This window comes from Lolium rigidum, chromosome 1, assembly GCF_022539505.1.
Source record: "Lolium rigidum isolate FL_2022 chromosome 1, APGP_CSIRO_Lrig_0.1, whole genome shotgun sequence".
NCBI classification, from domain to species: domain Eukaryota; kingdom Viridiplantae; phylum Streptophyta; class Magnoliopsida; order Poales; family Poaceae; genus Lolium; species Lolium rigidum.
In genome coordinates this window covers 360,092,614-360,111,533 of record NC_061508.1, presented here as the reverse complement: position 1 = coordinate 360,111,533, position 18,920 = coordinate 360,092,614, and the positions used below count along the sequence as shown (strand labels likewise).

General features: G+C 43.0%; 1 protein-coding gene across 1 annotated transcript; it reads right to left on the bottom strand.

Moving 5' to 3' along the window:
• Positions 1-263: 263 nt before the first annotated feature.
• LOC124702825 (DNA repair protein REV1-like) lies at positions 264-13,522 on the bottom strand. Its single transcript, XM_047235003.1, has 22 exons — positions 13,405-13,522; positions 13,178-13,293; positions 12,999-13,075; positions 11,870-12,390; positions 11,417-11,551; positions 10,593-10,725; positions 10,412-10,500; positions 10,254-10,304; positions 9,949-10,152; positions 9,601-9,720; positions 9,206-9,298; positions 8,279-8,338; positions 8,106-8,192; positions 7,943-8,026; positions 7,575-7,647; positions 7,083-7,151; positions 5,976-6,080; positions 5,792-5,828; positions 1,719-2,058; positions 1,049-1,599; positions 857-917; positions 264-586 (listed from the first exon to the last, which is right to left on the bottom strand). The coding sequence occupies exons 2-22, from the start codon at positions 13,276-13,278 to the stop codon at positions 545-547; spliced, it is 3,033 nt and encodes a 1,010-aa protein (XP_047090959.1). The 5' UTR covers positions 13,279-13,293; positions 13,405-13,522; the 3' UTR covers positions 264-544.
• Positions 13,523-18,920: the final 5,398 nt, after the last annotated feature.

The window sequence follows — 18,920 nt, the reverse complement described above, 5'->3', positions numbered from 1 at the left end:
GCAACTTAAATGATTTCTTCTGTTCGTATTCCCAACTCACAAGTTGGATTCTCATTTTTGTTGTTGTTGTTGTCAAACTCTCCCTTTTGCTGTTCTTGACAAAATTAAGCTAACCTGAATTAATTGCATAGCACAAAAAACATCTGAAGGCTTCGTAAGGTTTGCATGTTGGAATGAAAGCAGCAAAGATTGCATACAGGCTGCATCCACAGAATTTTGAACTCCCTATGTCAACTTTTGCCTTTGTTCCCGGGAGAATGAGCTATTTTGAAGGAAAAAGGGCTATATTACAAAGAACAAAATGAGGGCTCATAGAGTCATTCATGTAGAAGTAGTAATATTTACAGGTGTACACAATTTCCTTTTGTCCATGACGAACCCACAGCGCTAGCATTCAAAACACTGATTCAGTTTGTAGCCGCAGACCAGAAGAGCCATTTACACTCCTTGGGTACACAGCATGATGGTGTTAGATTCTCCACTGTACTCCAGCGTCCATCTCCATCTCCTATCACTAAATGGTCCCTGATAGCTGAACTTCGAACTAGAGACGCAATACTCCACCATAATGCTGACTGATGGAATCCTACAAAATGACCAAGCAAAATTATGCATGTGTGGTACAATGTTCTCAAAACCTAACTGAAGCAGCTGTATTTTTATAATCAGAAGAAGAAAAAACTGGACAGCTGATTGCCTCCATCTAAAAACTAAGAAGGTACTCCAACCATGAAGTTTGTGAAACCCAGAAGTGACAAAGCGAAGGACATGAAGGACAGCCATAACAAATACGGAGATCAATCTCAAAATAAAGTCTTCAAGAAAAACCGATAATAGCTAAACATGTAAATTTTACCTGTAGCAAAGGAAGAATGCTATTGTGCAATTCCAGAAAAAGCTCAGATGATAACGAGAACCTGCAATGAGAAAGTTCAGTAACTAATGATAATGTGGTAGCATGAATTACCTTCCTCTTCAAGAGAGACTAACTGCGCCCATATCATTACATGTTCGTATCTAATAATGCTTGAACGGTTGTATACATCACCTTTTCAAAAGAAGGAAACATCTGTGCAGCTCTTCAATATCAGAATCGACTTTCAGGTGTATATACTCTATAAGAAGCCCAGAGAGGCAGGAGAGTGTGTCGTTCCATTCTTCGCTGCCTGAGTTGGGGCACATAGGGAGGAGGGAAGCGATGGGCTCTAAAATGGAAGATAAAGGTTTATTGGAGATAGAATCTGCATGTTGCTCCGCAATAGCATTCAATATTAGAGAACTGCTAACTTTCAACTGTTCGGCCCATTTTTTAGAACTTCCTGGGAGATGGCGTATTGGATCATCAGTTCCTTCATCATTCGGAGATTTACTTTCAGTAACATTGGAAGTGCTGCATGTAGGATCTCTTGACCTATGCAATGGAAGCACATTAAACAAATCAGCCTTGACATCCTCAGGTAATTCCTGCAGAACTGTGAAGTCTGCCTGGCTTAGAGAATTAGGCATGAAATCAAGCCGAGTGACACTGTTTGTATCACCCAATTCGCAGGCTCTTGAGCACGATGCACTGGCAGCTTGAACTTCCTGGTCTGTTGTCCCCTGTGGCAGTAATACCAACATTTAGAATGCTCAAGGAATGGTCCGAAAATAACAAAGTGTCAGCTTTGAACTGTGTGCTTCCACTACGTTTCCAGTTTAAAGGTTGCTGTTCAGCTTACCTTAGTATCCTTCTGCTTTCCCAAATGAACGGAGTCTCTATGCTCTCCATATCCATGCAACTTTGCAGCAGAAGCAGACACAGAGTTCTGATCAACTGCAGGTGAAACAAGAGATTTTGAATTGCTTTCCTTGCCTTCATCTCCACTTATCATATCTAGAAAACCGCGCAATTCTCCCTTGTACATGACATTCATTTCAGATATTATCTCGGGGGGAAGGTTTTTGAGGACCTCCAGATCAAGTTCGGATAATGGTGGCATCTCAACAGCATCGACTCTGGTAGACCTATCAATTGTGAGGTTCGCCTTTGATGAATGGGATGCCACGCGTGTAAATGATTTTTTTTTTTGAAAACTGGCAATGTATTAATCAAATAACAAAGTTTTGGTTACAATCATCCAAAACCGCTTTCGACACGCAGGTCGGAACCGAGTTTTGTAACACACCACCACTCAACTCTCTACGACCTAATTGACAGAGCTCATGAGCTACAGCATTATAGACCCTGCTAATCTTAGCTAACACGACTTGTCTATCAGGGGGCTTCTTCAGTCTAAATTCCTTTGCTATAACACAAGACTCAGATCTGTCCATACTATCAGATTTAAACACCTCCAGTACTGCAGCACAGTCAGTTTCAATAATCAGATTTAAGGATGAATTTGCCAGTGCTAATTTAAGGCCTTCCAAGCATGCTACTGCTTCCCCTACAGTTGCTGAATTGCAGTGAGGAATATAGTCCCATGCCGAGGCAATGACCTGTCCATTATGATCTCTCAGTACAGCTCCCCATGCTCCCGTTCTTTCTTCACTTGAGAAGCTTGCATCTACATTGCACTTCACCCATCCTTCTTCCGGCTTCCTCCAAGTTTCTGTTGCCACCGTCTCCTTTGCCCTGTAGATTTCAGAATTTTGAAGAACCTTATCTTTGCCTTTCCTATTCGCTAAGTCTCCTCCCTTTGCTATTCCCTGCAAGGTAGCTAGATAGTTTTGTAAATAGCGGATGGAGTTATTAACAGAAGCATCTCCCTTGTCAAAAATTATGTTATTTCGGTGGTGCCAAGCTCTCCACCAGATAAACATCATTTTTCCCTCATTTCTTTATCCAACTTATCAAGAAGTACTAGAACCCAATCATTGCCCGTAAAACCAAGCTCTTTCTCCCGAGGTAGTTTCCAGCTCTTGGCTAAACCTTGTCTCAATGCCATTGCTTTGGTGCACTTCATTGTAGCATGATACCCTGTTTCCTCTTCTCTCCCACGGATGGTACATGTAGGAAGCACATTAGGAAGTCTCCTGCTTCTATTAGCCTCGCACCGCCGGACTATTAGTAGCAAGTTTCCAAGTGAAATTTTTTACCTTTGGTGGGACATTTGAATTCCAAATTGTTTTCCACAAAGGTCTGTCCCCATTTGTGTTCCTACTTGAATTAGGAGGGGTTGTGTTGCGTAGGTCCAGTGCCAGGTTATAAGCACTCCGGACAGTGAATAAGCCATGCCGTTCAGGTATCCAAGAAATGAAATCTTCCGCTTCATAATTGGGCAGCCGAATTTTAAGAATTTCCTCAGCATCATAAGTAGAGAAGATGTGTCTAACCTTGCCTTCATTCCATGAGTGGTCCTCTTGATTGATCAAGTGTTCCACCTTTCTTACTCTTGACTTGTTCACATTGTTTGTGATTTTCATGTCACCTCTTGGAACCCAATTGTCTCTCCAAATCCTTACCTTTTTTCCGTTTCCAATACGCCAGACAATGCCCTTTTTTAGCAATTCTAGCCCATGCATAATACCCTGCCAACATGGAGAGGGGTTGGTAATGAAAGCTGTATCTGTGAGTTCACCTGAAGGATAATATTTTGCCTTGAGGAGTCTGGCACAGAGGCTATTTGGGAACGCAATAAGGCGCCAGGCTTGTTTTGCGAGTAATGCCTGGTTGAAAAGGTGCAGGTCTCGGAACCCCATTCCACCCTGTCCTTTTCTTTTTGTTAATTTGTTCCAGCTCATCCAGTGCATTTTGCGTCTTTCATTCTCATCTCCCCACCAAAAATCTCTTATTAGCTTCATGAGCTCTTCGCAAAAACCTGCCGAGAATTGGAATACACTCATAGGGTAAGTTGGGATTGCTTGAATCACTGCTTTAATTAGAACATCTTTTGCACCACTGGAAGAGTATTTTTCTGCATAATCTGAAAATTTCTTCATTATTGTTTCCTTGATAGGCTGAAATTTTCCATCTTTCATCCGGCCCTCCGGCACTGGCAGACCCAAGTATTTTTCTTCAAAGCCAACTGTTTGAATGTCAAGGATTGAAGCTACCTCATTTCCTTCTTCCACTGTACACTTATTCCCTAGTAAAAGTGAACATTTTCCAGGGCTCAACAATTGTCCTGTAGCTACCTCATACTTATTTAGGACCGTTTTAATTTTGTTTGCTTGGTCCACATTAGCTTCAAAAAACAATAGGCTGTCATCTGCAAAGAGCAGATGCGATATTCCAGGACTACGTCTGCACACTTTAAGGTCTCTAATCTGTCCTTTATCAATCTCTTCTTGAAGCAGCCTAGATAGGCCATCTGCCACGAAGAGAAATAGATAAGGTGATAGCGGGTCACCTTGGCGAAGGCCTCTTGATGGTCTAAAACTTTCCAGAATTTCCCCATTGAAGCGAACTGAATATTGTACTGTTTTAACACAAGTCATCACCCACTCAATCCACTGTCTAGCAAAACCAAGCTTTTCAAGAATTCCTTCAAGATAATTCCAATCTACTCTGTCGTAGGCTTTAGCCAGGTCAAGCTTGTAAGCACCAAATTTTCCTTTCCTATCCGAGCTCTTCTGCAGAGAATGGATACACTCAAAAGCAATAAGCGCATTATCCGTTATTAATCTGCCTGGAATAAAGGCACTCTGATTAGGGGATATTATCTCCTGTAGCATCGGTCTCAGCCTATTGACTAAACATTTAGATATCATCTTGTATATTACATTACACAAGCTAATGGGTCTAAAGTCTCGTAAGCAAACTGGATTTTTCTTTTTCGGAATTAAGACAATGATCGTATCATTTATTCCTTCAGGCATCTTACCACTCAGAAAGAATTCCTTAATTGCTGCAATAATATCATCTTTGAAGACTCCCCAATGGCGTTGGTAGAACCTAGCTGGGAAGCCATCTTTTCCTGGAGCTTTTAGAGGGCCGATTTGGAACAGTGCATTGCTTATTTCATCATCTGAAAAAGCTGCGCATAAGCCCTCATTCATATGATGTGTGATTTGTGGCTGTACTAGATCTAAAATGGCTCTCGGCTGCACATGTTGATCAGCTGTATAGAGTTCTTTAAAAAATTCTGTAGCCATACCCTCCATTTCTCCGTTATTTTCAGTCATCGATCCATCCTGTCTCTGGAGCCGATCAATTCTATTCTTCTTTTTTCTCCAAGTTGCCTTTTTATGGAAAAATTTCGTGTTTCGGTCTCCTTCTTTCAACCAGTTTATTCTTGATCGTTGACGCCAGTAAATCTCCTCCTGCTCAAGTAAACTATCAAGCTCTTTTTCAATCTGGATTTTTTCTTGTTGGTCTTGTATTGCGTTTCGGACGTTTATGCTCTTCAGTCTCTTTCGCAGCTTGTCAATCTTTTTTGGCACACAGCCCACCGTTTTCTTGCTCCATGATTGTAAACAGTCCATCACCCCTGAGAGGTTCGATGCAACCTGTTCTAGATTCTTTGGTCTGGCATGTCCCTCCCATGCTACTTTCACTTCTTCAGCTAGTGATTGTTCTCTCTCCCAGCATGCCTCATATCTACGCATGGGGTTTTTTAACTTTACTGCATTCAAGTCTTCAAGGTTGAGGAGAATAGGACAATGGTCAGATCTTGAAGAAGTTAAATGGCTCACCGAGCAGTTTGGATATATATCAGACCACGTTGGGGTAGCAACAGCACGGTCCAATCTGACTCTCACATTTCGGATTCCCTTTTGCTTGTTATCAAAAGTCCAGGGAGCACCTGAAAAACCAAGGTCATGAAGGTCACAGTAAGAAAGTCAAATTCTTCCTACGCGTGTAAATGATGGTCTGGAGCCTCCCAAATTTCGCAACCCACTGGTTCCTACATGATGTCTGACAAGTCAAATTCTTCCAAAAATTCTATAGAGAACGGAAACTTCGCACATTCAACACTATGAAGTAAAACACTATGCAAAACAACACTAAAATATGGAAACCCAACACCTTCGTATGATAAAATGCCCAATACCTGCATCATCACTGTTTCCACGCAAGCAGGTTTTCTCACTGCCCTGTTTCTTAAGCTTTTCAGCTGATGAACCAAGCCATGATTTAAGCATATTCCCTTGTGGTGCTTCATTAAAAATTAACAACCATGAAAAGATAAGTATCCAAAAAATCAGGTAGCCACTAGCTAAGGAAGAATGTGTAGTAGACTTAAGAAGATATTGGCAGAAAATTACCAACACTAATCTGGAGATTATATTTGAACTGGTTTATCATTGTTAGTTTAGTGCAAAGCATTCAAGAAGTACTGGAACAAGCTGTCATAACTCATAAGGGTGGTGTGAAGGAAGTAAAATATGTTGACTTATTGCATTAATTTCCTTGAAAAGAACCTTATCAGTCGACTTAAAACCTATACTACAAAAGAGTAGCTTATAAAAATAATGTTGCATAAACACTACGGCAACATGAGCAGGAATATTACAGTGGGTTTGGCCTATTCATTAGCCCAATTATGCCAATATCCAGTGCAATCAGTGATATATAACTACTCCCTTTGTTTGAAAATACAAGGCTTATATTATACAGTGTAATTCATATTTGAATGCAAACCATGTGTGTTATTCGCTCTATACTCTACAAAATATCCATCTTAATACATGTAGTTTAGTCACCGTTGGAATCTCCTTGGTTATGTGCAAGACGAAATATGCCTTATATTTCCAAACAAGGAAAATAATTACTAACTTGTGTAGATATCTATTCACACATGATACATAGTTTGGTGAGAGCGCTCGGACCATTATACTTCAGATATTTAACATGTAGTTCTAGACTAGTAGTACGACAAAACTGTATATTCCAGCAAATAAGGAAACGCATTATTTTTAGCCATACTCTTATATGTCAGAAGTAAAAAAAAAAAGAACTCATTAAGTGCCAATCACCATTCCCGCTTTCAAATTCTTCACTTGATACACCTTAGCTGTCTGATAACTCAGACCCAAATCTTGACAGAATTTTAGTTATCCCAATGCGAATAGCACGAGATATTTATGTCATGCCCAAGAGAGTGTTGAACAATAAAGAGAAAAACACATAGATGAGAATTCAAACAGTTAGAAGATACCTCCTCGAGCTAAATCTGCATGCTCAAGCTTCGACATTTTTAGTCCAACTCCGCGAACTTCCTTCACATCTAGAATATGGCATTGCAGACTTAGTCTTCAACAAAGTAACCCAAAAAAATACTACTTCTTCTGTTCCTAAATATAAGAAGTTTTTGCAGTTCAATTTGAGCTGCCAAAACATTTTATATTTTTGAACGGAGGTAATAATTAGAAGAGACATTTATGGTGGAGGCAGTATATATAAGATACTCCCTCTGTTAAAAAATGTAAGGCACCCTTTATTTTTGTTGGTCAACAACGTACAAATTTGACTATAATTTGTACTTATAATATGTCCATAAAATTAGTATAAATATAGTTTTTTAAGACAAATGCAACGATATCATTTATACATTCCCAGTCCATATAATTAGTGATCAAAGTCGTGCATCAAAGGCCGTGTAATACATTTTGGGACGGAAGGAGTATGAGAGAGAATAAATCGAACTTACCAACATGAAAAGCTGCAAACAATTGTCTTGCGATTCTCTGAAGGGTGACTAAATTGTCAGTTGCACCTGTGATCTTTGAAACAGCAAAGGAAAAGAAAGAAAGGTAAGAAAAATAGTGATGACAAAAATCACATTTTGTATTAAGAATGTGCACCAAGAACTGAGAACATATTTTACAGGATAAATGCTTGCCTGACCCTTGGTGCAAATGGTCAACATAATGTTATGGAATGCAAGTTGATACAGAAATACAAAAATAAACAAAGATTACAACACATGGTGTCTATTCAAATACATAAAGAATGTGTCTATTCAAACAACTGTTACATAAAGAATGTGTCTATTCAAATGCATCATTTAACCCTTACCGTGGTGGAACGACTCATGGTTTCACAGTCACCACATCCCATAAACTTTATTGGCTCTCCTGCACCTTTCCTTCTTGTTTTCACCTTCAAGGCAGAACATATTGGTTATAAAACTATAACCAATTGCCACAGAAATGGATTAAGAAGTGTGTACAGAAACAACCTTAAGGGTAATAGTACGGCCCTGTAGCCCACATCCTTGTAAGCGTAAAGAAACCTCCTTGCTTAGGTTCACAAGAAAATGATCAGCCTGCAAAGATAAACATAATAATATCAAACCCGAAAAGGCACAGCATTAAGATGATTAATAACACAAGAGTGAAAAAAGGGGCACACATCTTTGTCCTCATTAAATCTGACTCCCCAATTGACTTCAGCACCCACAGATTTTGTTTCCTGTAATATATGCAAATAAAGTCCAAATATATCAGGTTATTCAATTAAAAGGGAAGGATGACCAGAATCAACACGGTGCCTGCTAAGCATCAGTGATGAATAAAATCAAATATTTATTTTTGAGAAAAAAAATCAAAGACATTTGATCCTTGTAAGAAGCAAATTTGCATCCATGTCAACAACTAACACAGTTCAAAAGAAAGCATAGGTAATTATATTTAGGAGATCATTTGAGCCCTAGCATGTGTGATTGTGTCTGATTTCTTGAGCTATTACTAATGCAATGTCATATCACACAGTTTCATTTCAGCAAATAATCCATACCATGCAAAAGCTAGGGGAAAGCATCATATGTCAAAATAAAGCAAAAGGGTAACCCATATTTGCAGGAGGAACACAATGCTGTTAACACAAAATTAATATTTAAATATAGTTTATTTTCCACTATGAGATCTGCTTACAATAACAAGCCATACAAATGGGAGATTACACCACAGGAACAGTACGAAATTTGATACATCTTTCAGAAATACATTTTTGTATTTAAGTGAAATGTGCACAAAAATTAGCAGTATTGATTTGATATCATATTAAAGGCATACATCCTTTATGTAACAGTTGTTTGAAAAAAAAGGTCTCAGACATTTGGGGGGACTGTTGTTCCTTTCCTTGTATTCACAATGCATACTATCTGTCAATACAAAACTAGTTACAAACTCAAATCGGGAGGAAACAACGAGAATGTGATTAGTTCAAGTTGTTTGCAACAGTGAGCTAGAAGCATGCAGTTACAAGATACCAGGCTTTGCTATGCACATCAATCTTATCCTGGGTTCTCACAATAGGAAATCACTAGGATGCTTCTACCTGAACATCTTCAACAACTGAATGGTCAATTCCTCTGCAATAGTTCCATAACATATTACTGATCTTTTTTCCAAAGTCCTTATGGAGAGCATCCTACATAAAAAGTGTTTGCGGGAAGTCAGTAAAAGAACATATGCACAAACCTACAGATCGGAGACTACGGTGATGCATGGTATGGCCATTACATAGCAGATATTCCATATATAGTGATATATTATTGCTCATTATAACTGTAAAAGATGAACTGATTTTCCTTCCATTCCACATTAGTAAAATTTAGTCGAGCATGGTATCGAACTTGTAAAATAAGGAGCCATTTGACAGCACGCTTGCCAACTTACTTTAAGAGAAGGGGTGACAACATGTTAAACTACATAAGTGAGACGTTGGCAAACCTTTGATATGTTGCGAAGCTGACCACAGTATTCAACTTCGTTGCTTTTCAGTTTTGCAGAAACGGTAAAACCAATGCCTGGAAGTGCTTTGATAGGGAGGGTATTCAAATAATCATCAGCCTGTAACAAAGTTGTGTTTAGACAAAACAATAGTCAATTGAGCAACACAAGCAAATCACTGGATTAATAAACTGTCTTCAATTATGTTTAACTCTATGAAAAGAATAAAGGGTAATTCCTTCAGAATGCCTATAATTGTTGTTCCAAACATGCCCTCATTCAAAATCACCTTGTACATGGAAATAATGTACAAAGCTAAGGATGGGCACATTTAACATGCACGCATACCTTCTCGGATGAAATAAATAACTGTCCATTCGGCTTTGCAGATCTGGTGGCTAAACGGGCTAGGAGCCTGTTTTCAGCAATACCTGCACTAGCAGTGCACTTTGTTGTACCAAATATCTCATTTCTCATTCTTTGTGTAACTTCCTCCACATTATCGTGTAAGCACTCAGTCATGTCCAGAAATGCTTCATCACAGCTCAAAGCCTAAATAACTTAGTCAGAATTATGACGTATATGTGGCAATCATCTTGTGGGGATTGTATTAACATGAACATATGCAGAGTATGGGATAATACAGTACAAACCTGAACCTTACTGCAATATTTATGCAAAATACCATAGAACTGGTCAGCAACCTACAATACAGTTCCATACCAAGATCTCAATTTGAACAAAAGCAGTGTCCAGACTCCAGATAAAAGTTTGAGACGAACTGACAGTCGTGGTAAGTTAGAAGATATACCTCCCCATATGCATCAAAGTTATAAGGAACAACTGTTAAGTGAGGGCACCGAGCTTTGGCATCTCTAATTAACATGCCAGCCTTTATCCCTGGAATCCACAAAAAAGGACATAAAATACATTCAGGTATGTCCACCAACAGATTTTAAGCCCCAGCTGTGATCTCCAGTAAAATAAAGCACCATAGTTTCGCGCAGGATAGTTTGCAGATGATATTTCTGCGGTTCCTTTAGGATTGTCTGAATGACAAACTGCTACCGGCTTATCGTGCAGCTCTGGCCTATTTCTGATGACAACGGATACAAAAAAGCAGTCCTGGAATTGGAGAAACCATATGTCAAAGATCAAGGTAACAAGTATCAACGCAAATAGCACTGCCGTATGTCTGATGACAGCAGATACCAAGATACAATACTCAAACTGCAGAAGGTTATGCCCAGGATCAAGATAAGCAAATATTCATGCTGAGTCTTCTGTGAGCATTAAATCAACTAGTGACTGAAAATTGTAGCTCAGACCGAAGTTTTAATGGTCTGTTTCTCTACTTTCCTGCTAGTTTATGCGGATGATTTTATTCTCCATACGATTCAATAACATGGAGAACTAATTCACGGTTATATAACTATGTTGACAGCAGTAGCCAATGCACTGCTGACTCGACGTATTTAGCCTGTTTTTAGCACATTCCTCTCAAAAGATGATGCGTCCTTTACAAGAAGATAAAAATTTACCACGCCTTTTGGATTAAAAAATCTAATTATAAAATTGTGAACTAATCAGGGCTTCCAAAGAAGGGTGTGCTTTTTTATCTTTGCAACTAAACTGGATTCTAGAAGTCACGAAGTGATATGCCAAGTTGTATAGCTAAATATACATAGCATATTACAAAAAAAGATAACAGGCCCACAAAGGATATTAATGTTTGGAAGATTAGTGCAAAGCATCAGCATTATAAAAAAAAAATTATATGTATATCTAACAAAGGATGATAAATTGACAAGATTACCATATCAATATGAATTATTGTTTTCTTCTTCCCAGAATGGTCATTCTTCCCCTTACTGCTTTTAGCTCCAAGTGAATTTGAGAAGCGCTTGCGGTAGCGATTTCTCCATGTCCCAATGAAATGCAGTCGAGAATGCTACAGTACCACATAAGTTCATGGTAAAAATAATCAGCATGACAAATAATTGCAGTATACCATTGAAGAATGTATATGATACTCTAATGAAAACAAAGCATGGCAGTAAGAGAAAACAATTGTGTAACAAAAATATTTCATTTTGATCAATCCTTAAAAGACCAGGAAATTTTTCGGAGTTAAACATAATTCCTTACAAGATAGTAAATTCCACATTTCAGTAGCAGTGTTCTAATATTGAACCAGATCATGCCAACAATTGTGTAACAAAAATATAAATAGAACTAAAAATGATGCTAAATTGTTTGGGTAACATGCCTTGAAATAATTTTCGACAAAATTTGGATCTGTTAGGGTTGAATGTGAACGGGTAGAAGATTTAGCTGTATCTTTCTCCAGCGAACCAAATGATACATGGCTCCCCACAGAGTTTGTACCGCACACATCTGATGTAGCATCAGGGGAATCAGCCACATAAAGTTTAGTATCCATGTCATTGTCCACACTTTCTGAAATCTCTGTTTCACAAACATTATCATCATCGTCCATTGCAAAATCTTCACCATCTCGTTCTTCGAATGTTGAAACTTCGTGTTCATCCGGGGATAGTGAGTCCTCTGCTACCTCAACACTCATTAATGATCCTTCGTTTTCACGAGATACATTTTGGGGGTCTTGTGATCCCTCCTGGGCAGAAGAAGTTTGGAGCCCAAGGTCTTTGTTTACATCATTTCGGTCACCCTGATTACATGTTCCATCTTGTTTCCCAGAAAAGAAAGCAGAAAGCTTCATCTGCTTTCGGCTTGAAGAACTATGGTGACTTATTTGATATGGAATGCCTGAGTGAAAATAAGAAAATAGAAATAATTCCATCATAAGAATAAATGAACTAATATAGTGGATACAAACTACAGTGTCATAAGATATCAGCACCAGCTACACATGTGCAGTACAGAACCACATGAGCACCTGCTGTGAGACAAGATAGATGGAAGCATAGTTCTAGGGGGGAAATAAGCAAAGAAGTGAACTTTTACATAATTATTAACATTGTGTCCGGTTAAATAATTTCACTAATTGATCTAGCACCTGCTATTTATGGCTACATGTCCATAAACTAGAAAAACTGAAGAAGGGGAGATGCGCACAGAAGTAAACTAGGCAAAACTGTATATTATGATGATTTAACATGGTTCTAGATTTTTAGTGGATGGGGGACCATGTAGGGCTACCTATCTTAAGCTAAAAACAACATCTGCCAGGAAAACCCTGTTCATCAGAAAGATTTACTTCATCCCAGACAGTGTCTGAATTCCATGTGCACTGATGCAGCTGACTCAATCAAAACTATGACTACAAAGTATTGCTAGCAACATGGTTTATCGAATAACTCAAGCAACAGCTACCATACTGGTTACAAAAGAGAAGGAGAAAGAAAAGAACATACAGCTGAGGATCCGGTTCTCTGCAAGGGAATCCACCACCCACGCCGGCTTCACGACAGGAAGTCCCTTACTGAATGCTCTGGATTAAGCACCAAGGACACACACACACAAAAAAACAGTTACACATTTTCATTTACACTAGCACAAAGAGTGAAACTAGTTTCCTCCCCCACTCATGCACCTCATGTTCCGCATTTTGCTCTCCGGGAGGTGTGTGCAGATGATGTGCGTCACCGTGTGCCTGGAGAAGTAGTTGACCATACGGCCTCCGTTGTTCAGCATAATCTCCTTCAGCTCCTGTCAGTCCCCAAACAACAAGATTGAATTTTTTTCTGGCATAATCACCACCGGTACAGATACAAGAAAATGCGAAGTCACACGAGTACAGTACGAGCCGGCGGCGGGCACCTGGCTAGAGGGGACGGTGAAGCCGTCGACGAAGATGGAGACGCCCGCGAAGAGGGCCCCGGGAGCCGCGGCGGCGGTGGCCGCGTCGGCGTCGAACTGCGCGGCGAGCTTGCTCTTCTTCGCGGACATGTAGCTCCCGAAGTCGGCGAACGGGGAGGAGGAGAAGGCGCGGCGAGGGTTTTGGGCGGGGGCAGGGGCGGCGGCGGAGTCGGGGTTGGAAAGCGACGTGCTTGGGTCGTCGTCGCCCCTCGCCCGCTTCTGGCCTGACGAGGAGGCCAGCGGCTGCGCCGGCGGCGAGGAGCGGCGGCCGGAGGAGGAGCTCATGGCGGGAGGAAGGGGTGAATCGGGCGGGGAATTTTGGGAGCGCGCGAGTCCAATAGCGGCGCGGTCGATGGCGAGACGGTGGAATGGTTCTTGTGCTGGGCTCGCTTCGTGCATTCGACGACACGTGCTTTGCTCGAGCATCCCTGCCATCGAAAAGTTCACTCTGGCCCGGGCGATCCATTGCAAAGTTTCAGAGAATACCACTTGTTTTTGTTTGCACTTTGACAGAATAATGTTTCTGGCATGCACATGTGTATTTGTGAAAAATGTTTCTGCCATGCGAAAAATGTTTCTGCCATCTGAGCCATACGATTTGAGATTTGCAAAAAAGAAAATCTTTTGCATGTATATAGTAGGAACTCTCTCCCAATAAATTAGTTATTAATCCTAGATTTAAGAGCCATATAAATCAAAATTGTTTATCCTATTTGAGCATGTGTATTTGTTTCGATTAAATCTTTTAAACGGGCCTAAAACTAACGAAATTTGAAACCTAAATTCCAAAACATATTGAAACAGTATGACTGACAATGAAACACGTTGAACTTGTTTATCCTATTTTTCATCAATATATTTTATGGTTTGAACTTAAAGTTAATTCTAGTTATTTTTTCGAACTCTCATGAACCAAGTTTGAAACACGGTAAAATAAATTGTTTCAAAAAATATTTTCGTCAAGTTTCATACTGGCTTACAAAGCTTCACTGTGTTTCAAACGTTGAATTTCAAATGTTGTTAAAAAGTATTCAATATTGATATTGTTTTGAAGTTCTCTTTGATAGGAATCCAAATATTCAAATGATTTTCAAACTAAACATGTGGACTAAAATCTACATAAGTTTCAAGTTGCCTCTAAAGTGAAAAGAGAGAGAGGGGAAAGCTAACAAAATTCCAAAAAAAAAGGAGGAGAGGGAAAGTGGGGCATACACCCTATTTCCTGGGGAACGTATCATGTGAAAATGCCACAGTTCCTGAAAATCTGAAAATGCCCATAAGAACCGTTGGATTTTGTACCAGCGTTTAGATCACCAACTTCGATCGGTTGATCCCACTTCCAACCATTTTGTAAAATTTAACCCTCGTAGTCACAAGAAAAACCAATCATGCATGTCCCTAGCATCTGTTCCACCTCTCTCTCCGTCGAGTCTCCACTTTCCATCCTTCCTCCGATTCTCCCCTGTTTTTGGCTGCACATCGAGGTGGTTCCTGGCGACGGGCGGTGCCGCCTCTTCCAAAAAAAACCTGAGACTCCTCTCGCAGCAAGTCCGGCTGCCACTCATCGATTCTGCAGGACCAGTGGAGCGGATCCATCAACAATATTTGTTCGTGAAAAGTTCATATTATAATTCCGCTCTTGAACTATGGAATTTATTGGCCCATCCTAGTAGAACTCTGCTAAAGATTTGTTGATTTTCCTCCCTTTTTTGCCACACAATTTGCTATTGAATCATGGAATTTCTTACACGATCTGAACGGTGAAATGTTCATGATTTTTGTGTTGTTCAGATCTGATTTTGTGCATGTTCCTGATCCCTCCTTGCCCATAAATGGTGCACACCTGGTGCTGGTAACTGTGGAATAGAACGGTGGATCTGCATGTGCTCTTTTCTTTTGCTCATGAGCTCGTCTAGATCCAAACTGTCCGATCCATGCGTGTGCTTATTCGTGAAATCGAACAAATCTGGATTCCTTTCATTATTTATGCTCAAGATCTCAGAGTAACGAGCAAGCAAGACCTAAAATAACTGTTTGGACATTTCGTGGCTCCTGCTCTCGTCCCCGCGGGCGACGGCAGGGACGCAAACCCTAGCCCGTCCAACAGCCGTCACCCTCCTCCCCTCCCCTGCCGCCGCCGGCGGGAGCCGCCGGGCAAAGCTCGGGCGGTGCCGGCGGCGGCGGGATCTCCTCTTGCGTGCTAGGGCGGCCTCGCGGGGCGGTCGCATCTGGTGGCGACGATCTCCTCCGCTCTTCTGCCCGGCGGCGCAGCGAGGCTCGGCGGAGCCTCCTTGGCGAACTTGGTGGCCTCCGGGCGGCGCATCGGCGGGGGGATGCGTCGATGGAGGGCGTTTCTGCAGGCGGCGCGCCGGCTTGGGCCCGATCTGGGCCTGCTGCGGGCCTGCAGGCCTGGGGTGGGTTTGGCTGGGCTATGTCTTGGTTCTTGCCGTGGTGTCGTGTCCTGCATCGGTTGCAGGGCGTGCCCCTCCAAGGCCTCGACGTTCGGCAGCTCGGCGGCAGTGGGCGTGAGCCGGTTCTTCTCGCTGGTCGGCGTGGCGTCGGGCGGCAGGGTGCCTGCTTGCTGTGTGCCGGCCTGTGGTGGTCGGTGTGTGGCTGCGAGAGTCGTCTCCTCTTTACTCAGACATCAGCCTGCAGGGGTTGCCACTGGGGCTGGCGAGTGCCATGGTTTCGCAGTGGCGGCCATGGTGGCGACGCGCTTCCCACCCGGGGGGCCGTCGTGGCTGGGTGTTGAGCCCTTCTGTCTTGCCATCAGTTGCAGAGGATGCTGCTTCCTTCTGTACTGGTGTGCCCTATGGTTCTGCAGATGGCGGCCATGGGTGCGGTCTCCTCTCCGATGTGAGGTGAGCCGTGGCAGCGGTGGTGGTGACTTCTTCTTGCCGGTTGCTGAGCTCCGGTGTCGGGTCCTTGTCGGAGCTCTGTGGCGCGTTGAGGGTGCTCTTTGCGAGAGTACTCAATGGGTGTGTCTCTGCTTGGTGATGCCCTTCGACTCTAGCTGGCGGCACACAGGCGTCGTGGCGTCGTCTCGGCCGCGCGCGACCCTTCGACAACCCCCTCGACGCAGATGGTGTCGGTGCGTAGGGTGGTCTCGGTTGCGTGCTTCCCTTCGATTACGTCGACGGTGCAATGTCGTTGCTAGGTCTCGGCGATCCAATGCCGTTCGATTACTCCGGCGAGGACTAGAGCTATGGTGCCCCTCTTGTGTTTCCCTGGGCTCTTCCTTGTGATCGATGTACTTGGGTTGCGATGAGTTCTCATCGGCCAACCGCCCCATAGGCTTGTGGGGTGGCCACTTTTCCCTCCTCGGTCTTGTGTGTTGTGGGTGTGTGTTTTTCTTTTTCTTCTCCACCCTTGTAACCCCTGTGTACTCTGGTTCATTTGGACCCATCTTGTAGAGGCTGAAAAGCTTCATAGGCAACTTGACTGAATATATGTTCAGGTTGGCTTATGCTCGCCGTAGTCACAGTCAAAAAAAAAATCTCAGAGTAACTAAATATTCCCGAGTTTTGTCAGTGATCCAAATCAGGATGAAAATTGTTTTGTCCATCCCATCTCCAAATCGTGAGGATGAGCCATTCTGGAGGTCCAGGAAGGCAGTACATTTGCGCATAGTGTTTTCTACACGTGTGCATGAACTGATTGGTCGTGGGAAGATTACTTCGATCTAGCCGCTGGTACATGATCCAAGGGCTACAAACATGAATTTTTAGATTTGCAGAACTTGTCCATTTTCACCTGATATGTGCTCCTATTTCCTATGCATGCTAGAAACGTCACACTCCATAAAAAGGGATATCTTAAGTCACTAACATGTGGTTCCTGACGAGGTACGTAAGTGACCAAGTGATATACATATGTGGCATTTCTCCAAGTGTGTGTCGTTTTATTAGATTGCAAATGATTGCATTTGTCAAACTAAAATGTGTCATTTAATTAGATTGCACTGTAATTGACGATGACAACCGAGTTGATGAATACTACACTGCAAAACATGCAAAACATACAGTAATAACTTCTTACGATGTGACAACTCATGTCAGAAGTTGTTACATGCACCACACAAGTGATTTTTCCCGTCTCTATCCCCTAAACCCGGCCTCGTGTCCAACTTTTGTCTCCATGGGCTTTTTTCTGATGTTGTTGCGGCTTTCTTGGACCCATAAGAAGCTTGATAGTGGGCGATATTGGAGACAAGCAACGGCAGACGAATGTGTGGCGGGTTGAGGCCCAAAGATGGTCGTCGCGTTAGGCCTCCGCAAAAAAGCACTAAAGCAGGTGAATAAGATCTTGCGTGGATTCCTTTTGGCTGGTAGGACGGATGCCAATGGGGGACACTGCCACGTTAACTGGGCGCGGGTGTGTAGGCCGCTGCGACTGGGAGGCTTGGGCATCCCAGACCTTGCGCGTACTGCCATCAGCCTCAGGGTGAGATGGATTTGGAGGATGCGTACGGACCCCCTGCGACCTTGGCGCGGGTTGGACATGCATTTCTCGAAGACGGAGTTGGATGTCTTTGCGGCCTCCACCTCCATGGTGGTCGGCAACGGTGAATCCGCCCTCTTCTGGGAGGACAAGTGGTTGGATGGCAGGTCCATCAGAGAGATGGCGCCGGAGGTATACGCTCTAGTATCGAAGCGTCGGCGGAAGACACGCACGGTCCGGGAGGCGTTGGCTGGACGATCCTGGATCCCCGACATAGTTGGTGCACCGAGCGCCCTAGCACTGTGGCAATACGTTCAGCTATGGGGCCGGCTCAGGGACACCCGGCTTGGAGCGGATCCGGACGAGCTGGTTTGGCGGTGGACGACGGATGAACGAGTATTCGGCCGGTTCTGCTACGACACCCTCTTCCGAGGGCGATCATCTTAGGTTCATGGAAGCTTAACCTGGAAATCCTGGGCGCCGCCGAGGGTGAAGTTCTTCATCTGGTTGGCATGCCTTGACGGATCGCTGGACGGGGAGAGGCGGCACGGCGCGGCCTTCCGCATGCGCCGAGATGCCCGCTCTGCGACCAATCTGTCGAGACCATGAGCCACCTGCTCACAGGATGTTCCTTCTCCAGGACGATTTGGTATGAGGTTCTGTCGTGGATCCGATCCACCTCAGGTCCTCCCACGGCTGAGGGTGACTTCGCGGAGTGGTGGTCGTTGGTGGTGCGGACTACCCCTCGCCAGCTGCGCAAAGGCATTTCGTCGGCGATCATGCTTACGGCATGGTGGATTTGGAAACACCGGAACGCGGTGGTCTTTGACAACATGCGGCCTTTGGTGTCATCCTTGTTCAACGACATCGTGGCCGAGGCGCGGCATTGGGCGGACGCAGGAGCCCGGGGTGTGCGCCAGTTGCTCCCCTAGATTAGTTTTTCTTTTTCTTGGGTCGAGTTGTACGGCGTGTTGTGTCCGTCCTCGGACTTGTACATAAACTCTTCTTTATCTATTTTTAAATAGAAGGCCCATCGG

Bases quoted from the DNA above. Each gene is read 5' to 3' on its own strand.
- LOC124702825 (XM_047235003.1), bottom strand. From the start codon at position 13,278: ATGCTGAACAACGGAGGCCGTATGGTCAACTACTTCTCCAGGCACACG. The intron at 11,552-11,869 runs GCATGTTACCCA...GTGGTACTGTAG, and splicing joins TTGTCGAAAATTATTTCAAG to CATTCTCGACTGCATTTCAT. The intron at 10,305-10,411 runs GTATATCTTCTA...ACTGTATTGTAG, and splicing joins ACTTTGATGCATATGGGGAG to GTTGCTGACCAGTTCTATGG.